Source organism: Octopus bimaculoides, chromosome 11 (assembly GCF_046866305.1).
Source record: "Octopus bimaculoides isolate indiv1 chromosome 11, ASM4686630v1, whole genome shotgun sequence".
NCBI lineage: Eukaryota > Metazoa > Mollusca > Cephalopoda > Octopoda > Octopodidae > Octopus > Octopus bimaculoides.
In genome coordinates, this window is record NC_142938.1 from 28,150,251 (window position 1) to 28,165,250 (window position 15,000).

The 15,000-nt window shown below is 35.1% G+C and overlaps 1 protein-coding gene across 7 annotated transcripts in view; it reads left to right on the forward strand.

The window, feature by feature from the left end:
* Positions 1-15,000, forward strand: part of LOC106883929 (uncharacterized) — a 284,619-nt gene that overhangs the window by 198,649 nt on the left and 70,970 nt on the right. For 4 of the 7 annotated variants that reach the window (XR_016243622.1, XR_016243623.1, XM_089359712.1 and 1 more), the window contains 9 exons: positions 1,353-1,441; positions 1,626-1,690; positions 3,232-3,333; positions 4,619-4,735; positions 7,020-7,076; positions 8,898-8,965; positions 9,732-9,813; positions 10,242-10,333; positions 14,614-14,704. Coding sequence is in view for 5 of the 7 variants with exons in the window: in XM_089359712.1 (XP_089215838.1) it covers positions 1,353-1,441; positions 1,626-1,690; positions 3,232-3,333; positions 4,619-4,735; positions 7,020-7,076; positions 8,898-8,965; positions 9,732-9,813; positions 10,242-10,333; positions 14,614-14,704 (763 nt within the window). In the remaining 2 variants the exon portion in view is untranslated. The remainder of the gene's footprint in view (positions 1-1,352; positions 1,442-1,625; positions 1,691-3,231; positions 3,334-4,618; positions 4,736-7,019; positions 7,077-8,897; positions 8,966-9,731; positions 9,814-10,241; positions 10,334-14,613; positions 14,705-15,000) is intronic. The other 3 variants (XM_089359714.1, XM_089359716.1, XM_089359715.1) reach the window with 2 other exon arrangements.

Here is a 15,000-nt window from a genome sequence, read left to right on the forward strand (position 1 = left end):
CTTGAATTGAAATGTCATATTTGAGGGAATAAGGGGCATGCGTGGAATGTATACAATCTCTCCTCGATGGTAGCCGGCAAAAATGCCAGCAATAATGCTTCGAGGACATGACTTGTTATAATCAGTCTTGTACCATTGCATAGTCGTGGTGGGTCCAAATTCTTCAAGAGTATGACAGGTACACCTTTCTTTAGGAACAGCTTATGCGGTGGCAGTCCTCAAATTGATTAAAATAAATCGATCGAAAATCAATTCTATTCAAAAATATAGCTAATCTAATGTGTGTGTGTGTGTGAAATTGATTAAATAAATGTAATTACCATCATAATTTAGTTTTGTTTTGATTAAAATACCAGCAACTTCAGAGCAAAACATTTCATAACAGTTCACTGTATTTCTGGCTGTGACTCCCACTTCATTTCTGGTTTTAGTTTCTGTAGGTCAGTATGAGCAATGTGAAAGACATTGCATTTTATTATATGTAAAGGAAGATTAGTAAGTGAAAGCAGAATGAGTCTTCGAGTACAAAAGACAAATAGAACAGGCATGGCTTCGTGGTAAGAAGTTTGCTTTCCAACCACATTGTTCTCAGTTCAGTCCCACTGTGTGCTATCTTGGGCAAGTATCTTTCACTATAGCCTTTGACCAACCAAAGCCTTATGACTGGATTTGGTATAGGGAAACTGAGAAAAAGACCCTCATAGATGCATCTGTGTCCCCAACCACTGCTTGACAACTGGTGTTTATGTTCTTGTATCTAAGCAGTCCAACAAAAATGATCAATAGAACAAGTGTCAGGCTTAAGAATTAAGTAATGGCCGCGATTCATTCAACTAAAAGTTTTTCAAGGTGGTGCCCCAGCATGACTGCAGTCTGATGACTAACACAAGTAAAAGATAAAAGATTACTCAGTAGATTCTTTGTTACAGCAAGAGAGTTGAAACGTTGGATAATTTAGAAAACATCAAACTCTTTCAGCAAGACAAATACAAAAAAATAAACAGAACAACTCCAGTTTGTGTCAAATGAATTAGAAAGTAAATCTTATAAAGGGTAACAAATTCACCAGCTTCAAACACAAAAGTGTTGCTAACAAAAAAAAGTATATATATACAAAGACATGTAGCATATTTTACATATTGATATAATATATACAACATATTGACACCCAACAAATTCTCATAGAATTAGCAAAATAAAATTAGCTCTGATGGAGTATATCAATATAAATGTGGTGAACATGATTAAAGAGAGTATGTGAGATGTTAGAGTTCCCTAGATTCAATTCTATGTATTACTTGGATGTAGACGATGGTAGGTATAAAGTTTTAAGTCTGTTTTCAATTTTACAGATAGTCTGGGGAAGCACTGCTACTGTTGGTTGTGGATACGCTGCTTGCACGAATATAGGAAGACTGTATGTATGTAACTATGGTCCAGGGTAAGTTGAAACGTTCAAACACTTTATATTTCTCTTGCTATTCCAGCCATGACCATCTAGCCTTTATAAAGCTTGAAGTGTATGATTTGAGTGTAATTTGGTTGTTACATCTAGTAAGCCCAGTGCTCACACAGATACCAATTTCATGTTAATAAATGAAAATTTTTCTTTTTCTATGTTTCAGAGGAAACTCTGCTTACTCTCTTAACAGACCATATCGATCATGTGCTGGCCCTACAAAACTAATCGGTGAGGAGACCTTTTTATTGGATACACTACTAAACCTTCATAAGGGAATGTATAAGCTGGATGTTGAGCTAGCCGTCATTTTGTTGTGTGAATTCTTTGAAAGGATCTGTTATCCTTTTGATACCAACCCCCTCTCTTGATACTGTCTTTTGTGTTAAAACTAAATACCAGCTTAATAATGACAAAGTCATTTTATCAAATTCTTCATTATTGTAAATATAGATTTCAAATTTTAGCACAAGGCCAGCAAGTTCAAGGGGTTGGGGTAAGTCAATTTCCTCAACCCCAGTGTTCAACTGGTACTATTTCATCAATCCCAAAATGATGAAAGGTAAAGTGGAATTTGAACTCAGAACATAAACAAGGACAAAATGCCTTGTGCTAATGATTCTACCAGCCTGCTGCCTTCATTGAAATAAAGGCAGTGTATTTTAGCAGAAATATGGTAACAAAAGCATTATGCTAGTAAATTATAGATTCAGAAGACTAACTTCATTAATAGGTCAAACTTGTCATATAGGGGACAAGTGTATTTATGTACTGCTTGGGAATGTCTGCTGGAAGACAAATAGCCAGTGGATATTAAGAGCACCTGAATTAACATGATGTAAGTTGTTGGTAGAAGTATATGTAACTAAGAAAGAGCAAAGAAATTGTCAGAAAAAAATTGAGGTGTCAGTGGGTTTAGGATTCCAGTTGACTGATCACTAAGTCACTGGGATTGTGCTGAATATTAGAAAGAACAGATAGCAATAATAGTATCATTATAGTTTCATGGGAACAGGTTTGCAAGAGAACCATGGCAGGTTCTCTTGCACTGTCTTTTATAATTTAGTGTAGCACATCAATGACTCAAGGAATGATGGAGAAGGTACTGCAGAAGACAATAATAATAGAAAAGGATTATACATGCACAGACATGTCTGTATGGTTATGAACTTCACTTCCCAACTGCATGGTTTAGGGTTCAACCCAACTGCTGAACAAAGTCTTGTGAGTGGATTTTGTAGATGGGAACTGAAGAAAGCTTGTTGTGTGTGTGTGTGTTTTTGTGTGAGTTTGCATGTGTAAACAATAGCATTCTGATGGTTGATTTGCTAGCAGTCCACCACAAAAGCGTGGTCCACACTCCTTCAAATGTCTTCACATGTAGCACAACGTTTAAACCAAAAGGCTCATTCATGCAAAGTCATTTATTTCTACCACTCTCCATAAAACATGTTTGAACTGTCTGAGATTCGTTCACTCGGCTGGGAGATTATTACTTTGCTCGGAAACAGGAAGGGGAAGTTGGTAACAGGAAGGGCATCCTGCTATAAAATACACTGTTCCAATGGTCAGACATGATCAGGCAAATGTGAACGGATGATGAGTCATCAATCCACCTTTTTACAACTTGACAAAAGCATTGTTTTTTTAAAAATATTTCCATTTTTATTTTTATATTTTTATCAGAAATTCATGATAATTAAAATGTAATTTCTGACATAATTCAATAATGTAATATATTAAGTCATGGAAACTTTCTAATTTACTTTCAGATTGTAAAGGAAAGGTTTGTCTGAATGATGGTTGGAGGGTTGATGACAGTTGTAATTGCAAATGTAAACGTTCGAAATACTTTTCTGGACCAGAATGTTCAAGTAAATATATTCATTTAATATTGATATTTAAACTATTTATATATAATAATAATTAAAGTACAAAAAGAAATCCCAAATTGTACCATCCTTTGTACAGGTGAGTTGGCAGTGTTGTATATTGACAACTGCTGTTGGATAAAGAACAGCTTATAATGTTGATGGGACCAGGCCTCCCAAGACACGATGCTGATTGAAATAAATTGTTATATACTGTAGCTAATCTACCCAAACTACCCTGGGTGGAGAAATATAAGATAAGCTGTTGTTGTTGTTGTTGTTGTTAACGTTGATGATGATGATGATGATGATGATGATGATGATGATGATGATGATGATGATGATGACAACAACTATGACAATAATATCAAATAAAAAGAAAAATGGACAGTAATTAGTTCTGAAATTATCCTTGTGAGTTTTGTTATACATTCACTGTTTCTGTTGAAGTTATATTCTATTATTATGTTCCTATATAATATGACATTGATTGTTTTAAACAAAATAGATTAGCTTTAGGTAAACCTTCTCCATCATTATCATCATCATCACTATCATCATCATTGTTGTTGTCATTGTCTTTATTATCACTGTTTTAGCAAATGCTTTTCCATACAGTTACAGTCTTAAATAAGTCCCAGTGTGATGCTTAATACTATTTCAATTCAACATCAATTAGGCTCAGCATCTTGAGAACTGTCTTTTCCAAAACTTCACACATCTTTCTCACTCTTCTCTCACCTGCATCATCATTTTCTATCACTACAAACTACTATTTCGTCTACCAGTCCTCACCCATTCACATCACTTGCCCATAACCAGAACATTTCTCACTTGGATACATCGGCTGATGTCTTCAATGACACATCCCATATAACATGCATGTGTCATTTCTTTCCAGCCTCTCAAGTAGATCTTCCACACTCAGTCCATGTCTTTATCCCACAACCTTTTGCTATCACACATCTCACACAGCCTTTATGCAGTCTACTTCTACACACAGAATCATAATGAACAAGTTGTCCCCTTCCTCATACTAACAACTATTCTTTCACCATATCCAGCTCTTTTGTTAATTAAGTCACATATGCATCTATCACACCTCAAGAGACCCTACTTACATTTTTTTTTGTATTTCTCACTGTTTACATTACATACACATATAATTCCTGTAATCTCTGTAACTAAATATTGAGTAATATTACTTTTCACATAGAAGTGAGATTTTATTTTCCCAATAAAACCAATTCCTCATTTTGTCTCCTGTATTAATTCTTGGTCTTTATAGTGAATTGTTCTCTAGGCAAAGATAGTTATCACTGTGGTAGATACTATAGACCAGAATGGTGTATTAAGTATTCCAATGTTCCAAACATATGTCCCAAAATGTGTGGATTATGTCCATGTAAGTAACTTGTATTTTTATGCTTTTACTTTTTCCTTCCTTCTCTAATAGCAGCTCACAAAATACTCTAACCAATGTTTGTATGACATATCCGTATATATATATAAGGCAAGATGTATGTGTGTGTGTGTGTGTGTATGTGAATGTAGTTTATGCACGTCCACAAATTAGCACACATGTCGCTTCAATTTTAGGAGTAGATTCGTCATGACCTTATCTGCATTTTCATCAACATTTTCTCTCAGAGTCACCCGCGTATAGCTGTAAAAATCGATTTTCATCCACAACTTTTACCAATTTTGAAGTTTGTTGACATGCGTACGTGATTGAAGGAGAGAGAGAGAGAGAGAGAAAGAAATAGTGTGTTCGTGACAGGGGGAGTACGGAGTGTTTGCTAGCGTCTAACAAAAAAAAGTCAGGAAAAAGTAGGAGAGGAAGACAAAATACGTCTAACGAAAGAATAATTGGGAGATGGCAGTTTTTGAAAGACACTATATTTTATAATGAGATTATATATACTTTCTCACACAACAATTAAGATATATATATTTTAAATCGTTCATCTTTCTCGCATCTCTCACTCTCACAAATATGCACATATACTACTTTAGGAGCGAAAGAGTTTTGTTTATATTTCACAACAACTATGAAACAAAGAGGTATGTAACAATTTGGCAGTCACCCCCCACCAACCCATTTTTCTGACCACAAAAAGGGTTTGGTAATTTTTCAGATTAACACCCGCACGATTTCCACTAGAGTGTTACGGTTAGGGTTTTAGGGTTGGGGTTTTACGGTTAGGATTCAGGTTAGGGTTAAGGTTAGTGTTAGGGTTAGGATTAGGGTTGGTGTTAGGGTTACAGTTTAGGGTCAGGGTTAGGGTTAGGATTAGAGTTAACCTAGAAGGGACAGGCCCCTTATTTTTTGGTTAAGGCTGTTGGTACGTTTTCCTAAGTTACTCCAATCCAGATCCCCAATGCAAACCTTCAGATCAACCTTCTCCTATGCAGATCTCTAATGCAACATTAAAAAAAACAGTCAATGAGTGGAAATAACCAATAAACTGATTCCTTATGGATTTCCCAATCAAATTGCCAGCAAACTATTTTCAGCCAAACTAATTTCATCAGATTTCGCTCAAATCTGATGTCGATGTTACTTATTTTGGTTTGAAATAAAGCACTTGATCACTTAATGATCCTAGCTTAATCCCGGGCAGTGCCGGGCTATACTGCTAGTATTTTATAAAGACAGATTAGATATTGAGCTTCCTGAAGTCAAAAGAAAAAGACAACAAAATGCAAGCTGTAACAACAACACTATCTGCCATCTCTTCCTTGCTATCTCTTGTTCCTATCTATTTTGAGCACAATTTGTCTTTCACAAACATCAATGATGTCAATATTGAAGAACATTTCAGAAGCTGAAACTGAATTGTTGTGATAGAAGTGTGTATATGGAAGTAAGCTGCAACAAGATATAGCTAGTCAGGTTGCTTAGATAGACACAGAGGTATCCTATGTATGGTAGCAACATAATGTGTGCCTTGTAAAGGGCCAACAATAATGAATTATTGTGTGTGTGTGTGTGTGTGTGTGTGTGTGTGTGCAGAGAGGGGCAGTGAGAGAAAGAAAGCTTGATGTGTATACATGTGCATGCATATCTATCTGTCTATCTATCTATCTATCTATCAGCTGTAGAAACTCTGCCAAATCAGATTGGAGCCTGGTGTAGCCATCTGGTTCACCAGTCCTCAGTCAAATCGTCCAACCCATGCTAGCATGGAAAGCGGATGTTAAATGATGATGATGATGATATTTATATAAGAATAATATGATATGTAAAAGGAGGATATCAGGCTTTAATAGTAGATCACAGTTATTTCTGCACCACACATCAACTGGGAGCTGTTGAGTTTATATTCAAATGCCATTATAAATCATTCTTTATAATTAACAATTATAAAGAATGATCTATAATGATCTATAATATAGTAAAATATTTTTTCAGCTGCAGCCATGTGTGGGTACTTCATCATATTGCACCCATTGAAGTTCCATAGATAAGTAATACTGTTCTGGTTTTATTAAAACATGCAACAAGCTAACCAGTATAATGTATATAAACTTCATGAAACATTATCCACCCGTTGTTGAGTAGATTAAATACTAAACTATTTTGCTTTACACTTGAATTGATTATATTGGAAGAATACATGATATAAAAGAAACAACTCAGTTATGGAATACGCTTGGTTTATCTTAAATTCATTTTTCAATCTCAGATGCCGATTACGGTGCTAATGGGACTACAGATTCCACAAATCCAGCAACTGCTCTTGGTAATTACCTTAAACGTTTCATTGTATCAGCTATTTGTAGATATATTTTGAAATGCATACAATCAAATCTTCGTTTCTAAATCTTTTAAAACCTTATTCTTAATTTATCTATTTTGCCGTTTTATATATGGACACACAGACACATATGCACGCATGCACAAACATGCACACACACATACGCACAAACATTGTAAAACCTTCAGTTGATGAAGATCCTACAGCTACACCACCTCATTCAGAATCACCATGAACTCAAATATGACAATGCTCACAAACTACAAGTGACAGCGAAAAGAAAATGCAACAGATTTTGACATAGACTTGAAGATCGCCAAAAAGTCTAGACTATACTTGAATGCTACCAAGAGATGCAACATCGACAGAGTATAAAAGAGAATATTCCTCAAGATCTTGCAGAAAGCAAGCTCTTAGCCTAATGCCAGAACAGAAAACTTCACCCACTACATGCACAAGAAAATATTCATACTCAAGTCCAGTACTTCTACATAGGACTCTAATCTTTCCAAAGTGTGCACTTTTCCCAACCCAATCTTATGGCCAACATAGATCCTTTATGGGTCTTAATATTTACAAAATTATTTCTCCTTCTAAAATATTCCCAAATCTTTACAGGGTTTCTGGATTTTCCCAAACTTTCTCCTCACTTTACAGTTTTCCCTCTTTTATTGCTCTCTTTCTCTCTATCTTTCTCCCTGCCTCACAATTCCCTGTCACGTCTTTAATATTTAATACTTATATTGACAAGTGTTTATGAGAGAGTGTGTCTGAATGCAAGTGTGTGCATATGCGTGGATCCTACACACAAATCATATGGTGAAAAAAGAGATAACTCTCTCCTTAGAACAACAGCTCACTCTTCCAGAAATGATTATAGATCTCCAAAATGTAGTTTCCCAGGTTAAAATTTCCTGCCTGCATGCTCTTAATGAGATAAGAGATAACTTCTGAGTAATCATAATGGTTGGTTGAAAATTCTGATCACAGACAAGTCTTGCAACTCAATGAGGTTCCAGATCTTGACCTAAGTTTTTGTTGCCATCGGATGTACTCCTGTCAACAAACATCAAGCCTTTGGTTGTTGATAACCTAGATGTACCCATCCTGTAGGTTGCTGGCTCACATACATTCTCAAGACATGCAATTCCTGCTGATCATAGAAATTACAGACTACCCATATCAGTCACAGAGGGGTGTTTCAACTACATGGACTGTCTCTTTGTCTCTGGCTCAAAGTGATAAAACTAACACTCATCCTGGTTTAAGAAACGTTCATGAAAACCAGCTGGATCGTGTTTCATGTTGCTTACATTGTGTGACGTCCTGTACCCATATATGCATATATACATATATATGTAAGTATGTACATATATGTATGTATATATGCACATATATATATATATATATATATATATATATATATATATATATGTATTATTATTATATGATTGAACACCATGCATCCATTTCCAAGTAACTTTATCTTATAAACATTATGATTGACCGTTGACTGGACATTATTCAATTTTTTTTTTCTCCGTGTTTTTCTCCTTGTCTCCGTATTCTTTCTGTTGAAGAGCGTAGCTCGAAACGTCAAAGACTTTCCGTATTCCCGAGCGTCATACTAATACATCCTTTTGTTATTTACACCACCTGTCCTCGTCTGTTGTTGTTTTTTCGTATATTCTCCCTCCTATATATATATATATATATATATATATATATATATATATATATATATATATATACATACACACGCACACACACATATATTTAAATACATGTAAATTTTATATGTTGTAGAATCAGAACTTACTTTTATAAAATCACCTATGAAAGTAGAATTGGAAGAATCAGCTTCAGAATACTCGGTAATAAATATTCCATTAACTTTTCTATATAAACGATGGCATGAATGTAGCTAAAATGTTTGCTTTGTAGTCACATGATTTGCATTTAGTTCTATTTTGAGAAAACTGTGTGCTATATCAATGGGTCAACCATTTGGTTGACCCATTGTGGTTGACCCGTTGTGAATAAAATGCAGCTTATGGAAACAGTATGGATTGCCATTGAATGTATGTGTGTGGATGACAAAATAATTTGTGATAGTAGTTTCTGATCCTTTTCAAATCTTGCCTTTTTTTCACTTCCAAGTTTGTAGTACCAGGCACAACATTGGATCAATATAAGCTTAAATGTCTTTCAACGGCATTGATACAGTTCAATGACTAAAATTGATAAAAGAATGAAATAATCTTTATCATAGAAACTACAATATTGAAAGTTTAAAATTATTGCATTCATTTAATGCTTAATTCTTGAATACTTTCCTTTCCACTTCAAAGATAAAATTCCTCAAAAATATAATCAAAACAAGAAACTATTTCTAAAGTGTGAGACCAACAGTTTTAAATTAGCAATTTAGTTTAAACATTTGGAGAAGGAATTTAATGATCCTTCATCACCTTGTTAGGTGGGACCATTTTTTACGAGATCCCAAAATCAGAAAGATGTTATGTGAAATTCTATATGCCAAAAATTTGAATCTCTAGAACCAAAGCAAGGTACAGATATTCCAGAAAATGGAATATCTATATTCTTTGATTATTCCTAAATTTTATTTTTGCCTTCCAGTTAAAGAATTGCCCTAGAAAGTACCATGGAATAGTAAATCACACGGCTTGCATTTCAAAATCTCAATATGCATACAGATCAGGTAAGTTAAGTTTGTTGTTTAAGAAACAATTTGAACTTCAAATTCCTGCAAAATCTAAATGAAGATCATCCAAAATGTTATGAAAGTGATTAAGATAATCTGTTCTGTATTAACACAATCATAACACCATAAATATTACATTATCAGTACTTCATTTCGCACACACACGCACACACAGACACACATGCATGCACACACACACACACTTAAATAAATGATACCATTTTTTATACCTCAAGGAAGTTTTCTTCTCTGGTGTCATTTAGAAACAGTCTAGATGGGCATCATTCACATGCCAGTTTCAGTTATTAAGAAAAGCAATTATAATAATATTTTAATTACCATACCAATACTTCTTTTTACCATTTTATACTTTAAGAATTTCTTACTCTAAATTAGGCTTTATAAATATCTGTTCTATTGATTAGGTTTAACAGATGAAGATAGAAAAATTATTCTAGACTTGCATAATCTGTTTCGGAAAGATGTCAATCCACCAGCCTGTGACATGTTGAAATTAGTAAGTGAACTTAAAATCATTATACAATCTTCAAATTTCGAACTAACATAGATGGTATCTGAGTAAATAATTAACAAAGGTTTTTTTTTTCATTTGAATTATATATGTAAAATTTACAATAGTTAGTGACTGAGGACAAATTATGGTAATTCACCTCCAAGATGGCCAAATTTGTCATTGATATCTTCAGTACTGGTGTACACAGGAATATGTGCAGAGTAAATATATAATTATCTTTGTTCCTTTATGATTGTGTTACGTCAGCAACTGGTGTTTGTATGGTGTTATTGTATGGAGATTTGGAGTTGCGGTTTTGAAACCTGGGTGGATGACTGTTGCTAAAGTTTTTAAAATTGTTTGCGCTTTCTGGTTGGTTGTTTTTTTTTGTGGACGAATTGAGTCTTTTTACCTTTTCGACTTTGGTGTTTTTTCTTCTTTCTAAAGGATATTCAGCTGTGGTTTATATTTTTTAATGATTATGCTTTCCTTATTTGAATGGAATTGGGTTCAACTGTTTCCAGTGCATTTATAGAGAGGGAAGATTTGGTATTTAGGGTTTATGTTTATGGGGCATTGGTCTCGGTGTTTGCTTACGGGAATTTTCCTAGTTTTGGGGTCCCGGATTTGTTGCCTGTGCACCATTAGTCTGTCCCCCAAGGTTAAACTAGTTTCACCTGTGTAGTCTCCACAACATCTTCCACATTTGAGAACATAGATTAAGTTCTTGGAAGCACAGGTGAAGTGATTTTTTTATGGTAAAAGATTGACCTGACTTAAATTTGTATGTTGAGCCCTCTAAGAGGAAGATGTAAGTTCTACAGTTAGGGCAGTTGCACTTTTTGCTTAGTGGGTTTGTATTTTTGTGGATAGTTTGGCACTAGTGAGTAACTTTTTTAAGGATTGCAGTTGTCATTTGCTCTTAATAATCTTATGTATTTCCAATGCCCTTTTCATTCACAGGTCCTTCATAAGGAGGGGTATGTTTTGGTGGATGTTGTATGCGTCCATATTCCTCAGATTGTGTGTTAATATGTAAGATAACGTTTTAAGTGTATCATGGTGTTTTCTTGTTTTCTGTAACTCTTTCGAGATTTGATGAAATCATGCAAATTTTTCTTGTTAAGTTGAATGGTATATTTATTTTAGTATGTTTTGAGTGGCAGGAGAAGAATTGAAGATTTTGTTTTGAGTCCGCTGGTTCAAAGAAGATGCCGATTTTAATTTCAGTATCCATTTTTATGATTATGATGTCCAAGAAGAGTAATTGTTTGTAGCTGTATTCCATTGTGAGCTGGATAGTGTGGTTACTACTGTTGATTAAGATTTTAAATTTTGAGAGTTGTTCAAGATTATGGGGCTAGAGAATGAAACAATCATCCAGGTAGCATTTCCAGCTGGTGAAACAGTATTTTTGGAAGTTGTCTTCAAATTTCAATCTAGCATGTTCGTATATTTCCAATTATGCCATGACAATGTTGGCAAAAGTAAGGGCTACCCTCGTTCCCATCACCTTGCCCGATTTTTATCTATAAGTGTTCTGTTGATGTTGAAGATGTTGTTCTGTAGGACGAATTTTAATTTCTTCAACGATGAATTCTCTTATGATTAGGTCAGGAATGTCATTTGGGAATTTTTCCAGCCAGTATTCTATGGCTATTATTCCGTATTCGTGAGGAATCGAGGTGCAGATGTTTATTACATCGAATGAAACCAGAAGGGAGTCCTTGCTAGCTTTGTTTGGGATATGGTTTAAAAAGTCCAGATCATCCTTTATAAAGCTCGCTATATGTTAGAGACTAGGTTTACGGAGAAGGTCAATCAAGTTACTGAGACTGTGTATATCACACGAGGGACTGGCCACAATTGGTCTCATTTTGAAACCTCTCAGGTGTGAAATATTTATGACTACAGAAGTTGATTTGTTACAGTCTTCGTTTATGGCTTCACTTTTGTGGATTTTGGGAAGTTCATAAAACTTGCTGGTTTTGTAGTCAGAACTAATCAAGTAATCTCTCTCTTCTTCCGTTAAACCTTGTTGGAACTGGTGGATAAGGGTAGAAAGTTTAGTCATTATCTTGGATTGATTGTAGTTGTTGATTTTTTCGTAGTAGGAATTGTCTTGAAGGAGAATTAGGCTAGTGTTTATGTATTTTTCTTAGTCCATGATTACTACAGCACTCCCTTTATCGGCTTCTTCTACATTTATGTTGTCATCCTCCTTGAGATTATTAATGATTTCCTATTCTTCTTGATTTCTATTTGTTTTAAATTTTCGAGGTGGCAGTAAATTGTAGGGATAATTGGAAACCAAATCACAGAAGGTATCCAGAGTTTGATTTCTTCCTTTTGTCGGACAGCAGCTGCTTTTATTGTTAAATATCGATTGATCGTTATTTTCTTTATCCAGCAGTTCTTCAGTGATGCGAAGTTTTCTGCAGAATTCCTCGATATTAGTTTGTATACCTTTTAGGTCCGACCTTTGTGGTGTTGGGGTGAACTGCAATCCCTTTGCGAGAATCTCGATTTTCTGGTTTGAAAGGGTTTTCTGTGAGAGATTAATCACCTCCGGGATCTCACAACCGGTTTTGGCCCAGTTTGTCTAAAAAAATGGTTTCTTGGGTTTTGCTATAAGGAATTAGTGTTCCTGTTGATTGTCCTTCCGCTGACCAATATTCTATTGTGGGTTCTCTGTTGCGGTCGGCTCTGACTGAGGTTATCGCAATGGTTATATTTTGTTTGGACGAGGTGGTTATTGTGGAAGAAATGTCTCGAGCAGGAGAAGTTCCTACTTCTCCTTGTTCGAGGTCTTCTTTATGTGAGATGTGTCTCGGACGCAGTCAGTTCTTATTTCTCTTATCATTCTGTCTGAAAGATTTATTCACGAAGACGTTACGTCTGAGATGTGGAGGGTTCTTGGGGTGAGATAGATTTCTATATCTTTGAATAGAGGTGTTTTGTCTTGTGGTGAAGGGTGCAATGTAATTTCCCACTTTCCGTCTTTGATGAGTATTTGGAACCCTGGAGAGGGTATTGGTTATACTTGGTTCCAGATGGGCATTTCGGTATTGTTAGTAACTAGATAGAAAATACCCGGCCAGTCTACTCAAAAACAGAATAGAAGTGCAAAATGATAGACATCCAAGAGTTACGGAAAACAAGAAAACACCATGACACACTTAAAACATTATCTTACGTATCAACACACAATCCGAAGAACATGGAAGCATACAACATCATTCACCAAAACACTCCACCTTATGAAGGACCTGCGAATGACAAAGGCGTAAATTTACAAACCAGGCCGGAATTTAACGTCAATGGCTACGAGCGGGAAAATGAAATCCAAATCTAAGTAAGGCATGCGCGTTGGGCACCGTTGCACATGCGTAAGGCACCACGAGGTTACATGTGAACAAGAAGGTCGGCAAGAACGACAGCCATATTGAAAAATGCATCCACATGGTTTAAACGAAAAGAATGAAGACATTGTGTGAACAATGTAACTAGTAATGTTTTTCTTTGAAAAATACAATACACGACTTTTACATGTTGGCTTTGCACAATTTCACAGTTTATGATTACTCAGCACAGTTCTATAATTAGATTAGAGTTATGAAAGGAATTCAGCAGTCGTGCGTTGTTCCGCTGCTGCCGCCACCGTTACTCGGTTTTCCTTTCGATTCATCCAACCCATGCAAGCATGGAAAAATGGACTTAAAATTTATGATGAAAAGAACTCAAAAACTGTATGTATTTATTTTTTAAATTTTTTATTGTACTATCAAAAGGTGGTACCAATCAAACAACTGACAAAATCATTTAAGTGTTGCTCAAAATACTTTGCAATATTTAGTTAAATTCTGTGTTTATATCCAACAAAAGTTGACCTTGTTTTTCTCCCCTTCAAGGTCAATCAAATTAAGTGTCACTCAAGTATTAGGATCTATGAGTATTAGGATCTATGTGGTTAACGATCCCTTTCCATTTAAAATTACTGACCTTCTTCCTATAATTGCAATAGTCACATTTATTTATTGTTATTGTATTTATAATTGTGTATGTGTTATATTTATGTGTAATACAGTATGTTATCTATTGTACTTGTACACTACAAAAATAAGACGAACTCGAAGGAAGAAAATTCATAATATAATTTCTCTTATAATTGACCATAACATCACTGAAAGTAGTAAAAGTAAAATGGTTAATTTGACAAAATTATTCTAGATTTCTAGCAAATGTCATCATAAAAATGCTATCTTTACTGTCCATAATTTCAGTATTGGGATGAAGACTTAGAATATGTAGCTCAGAAATGGGCCGACAATTGCTATTTTGAGCATGAATCACCATTCCAGAGACTAATACCTGGTAAGAAATATTTTATCTTTTGTACGTTAATGTTCTTTCAGAACTCTTTTATGTATTGTGAAAATAACAAGAATGTAGATATTCAGATTGCGAAAATGGTTTGAGGGAAGTCATTTGTTTCCACATGCATCATTAACCTATCTATCCACACACACACACACACACACACACACACACACACACACACACACACACACACACACACACACACACACACACACACACACACACACACACACACACACACACACACACACACACACACACACACACACACACACACACACACACACACA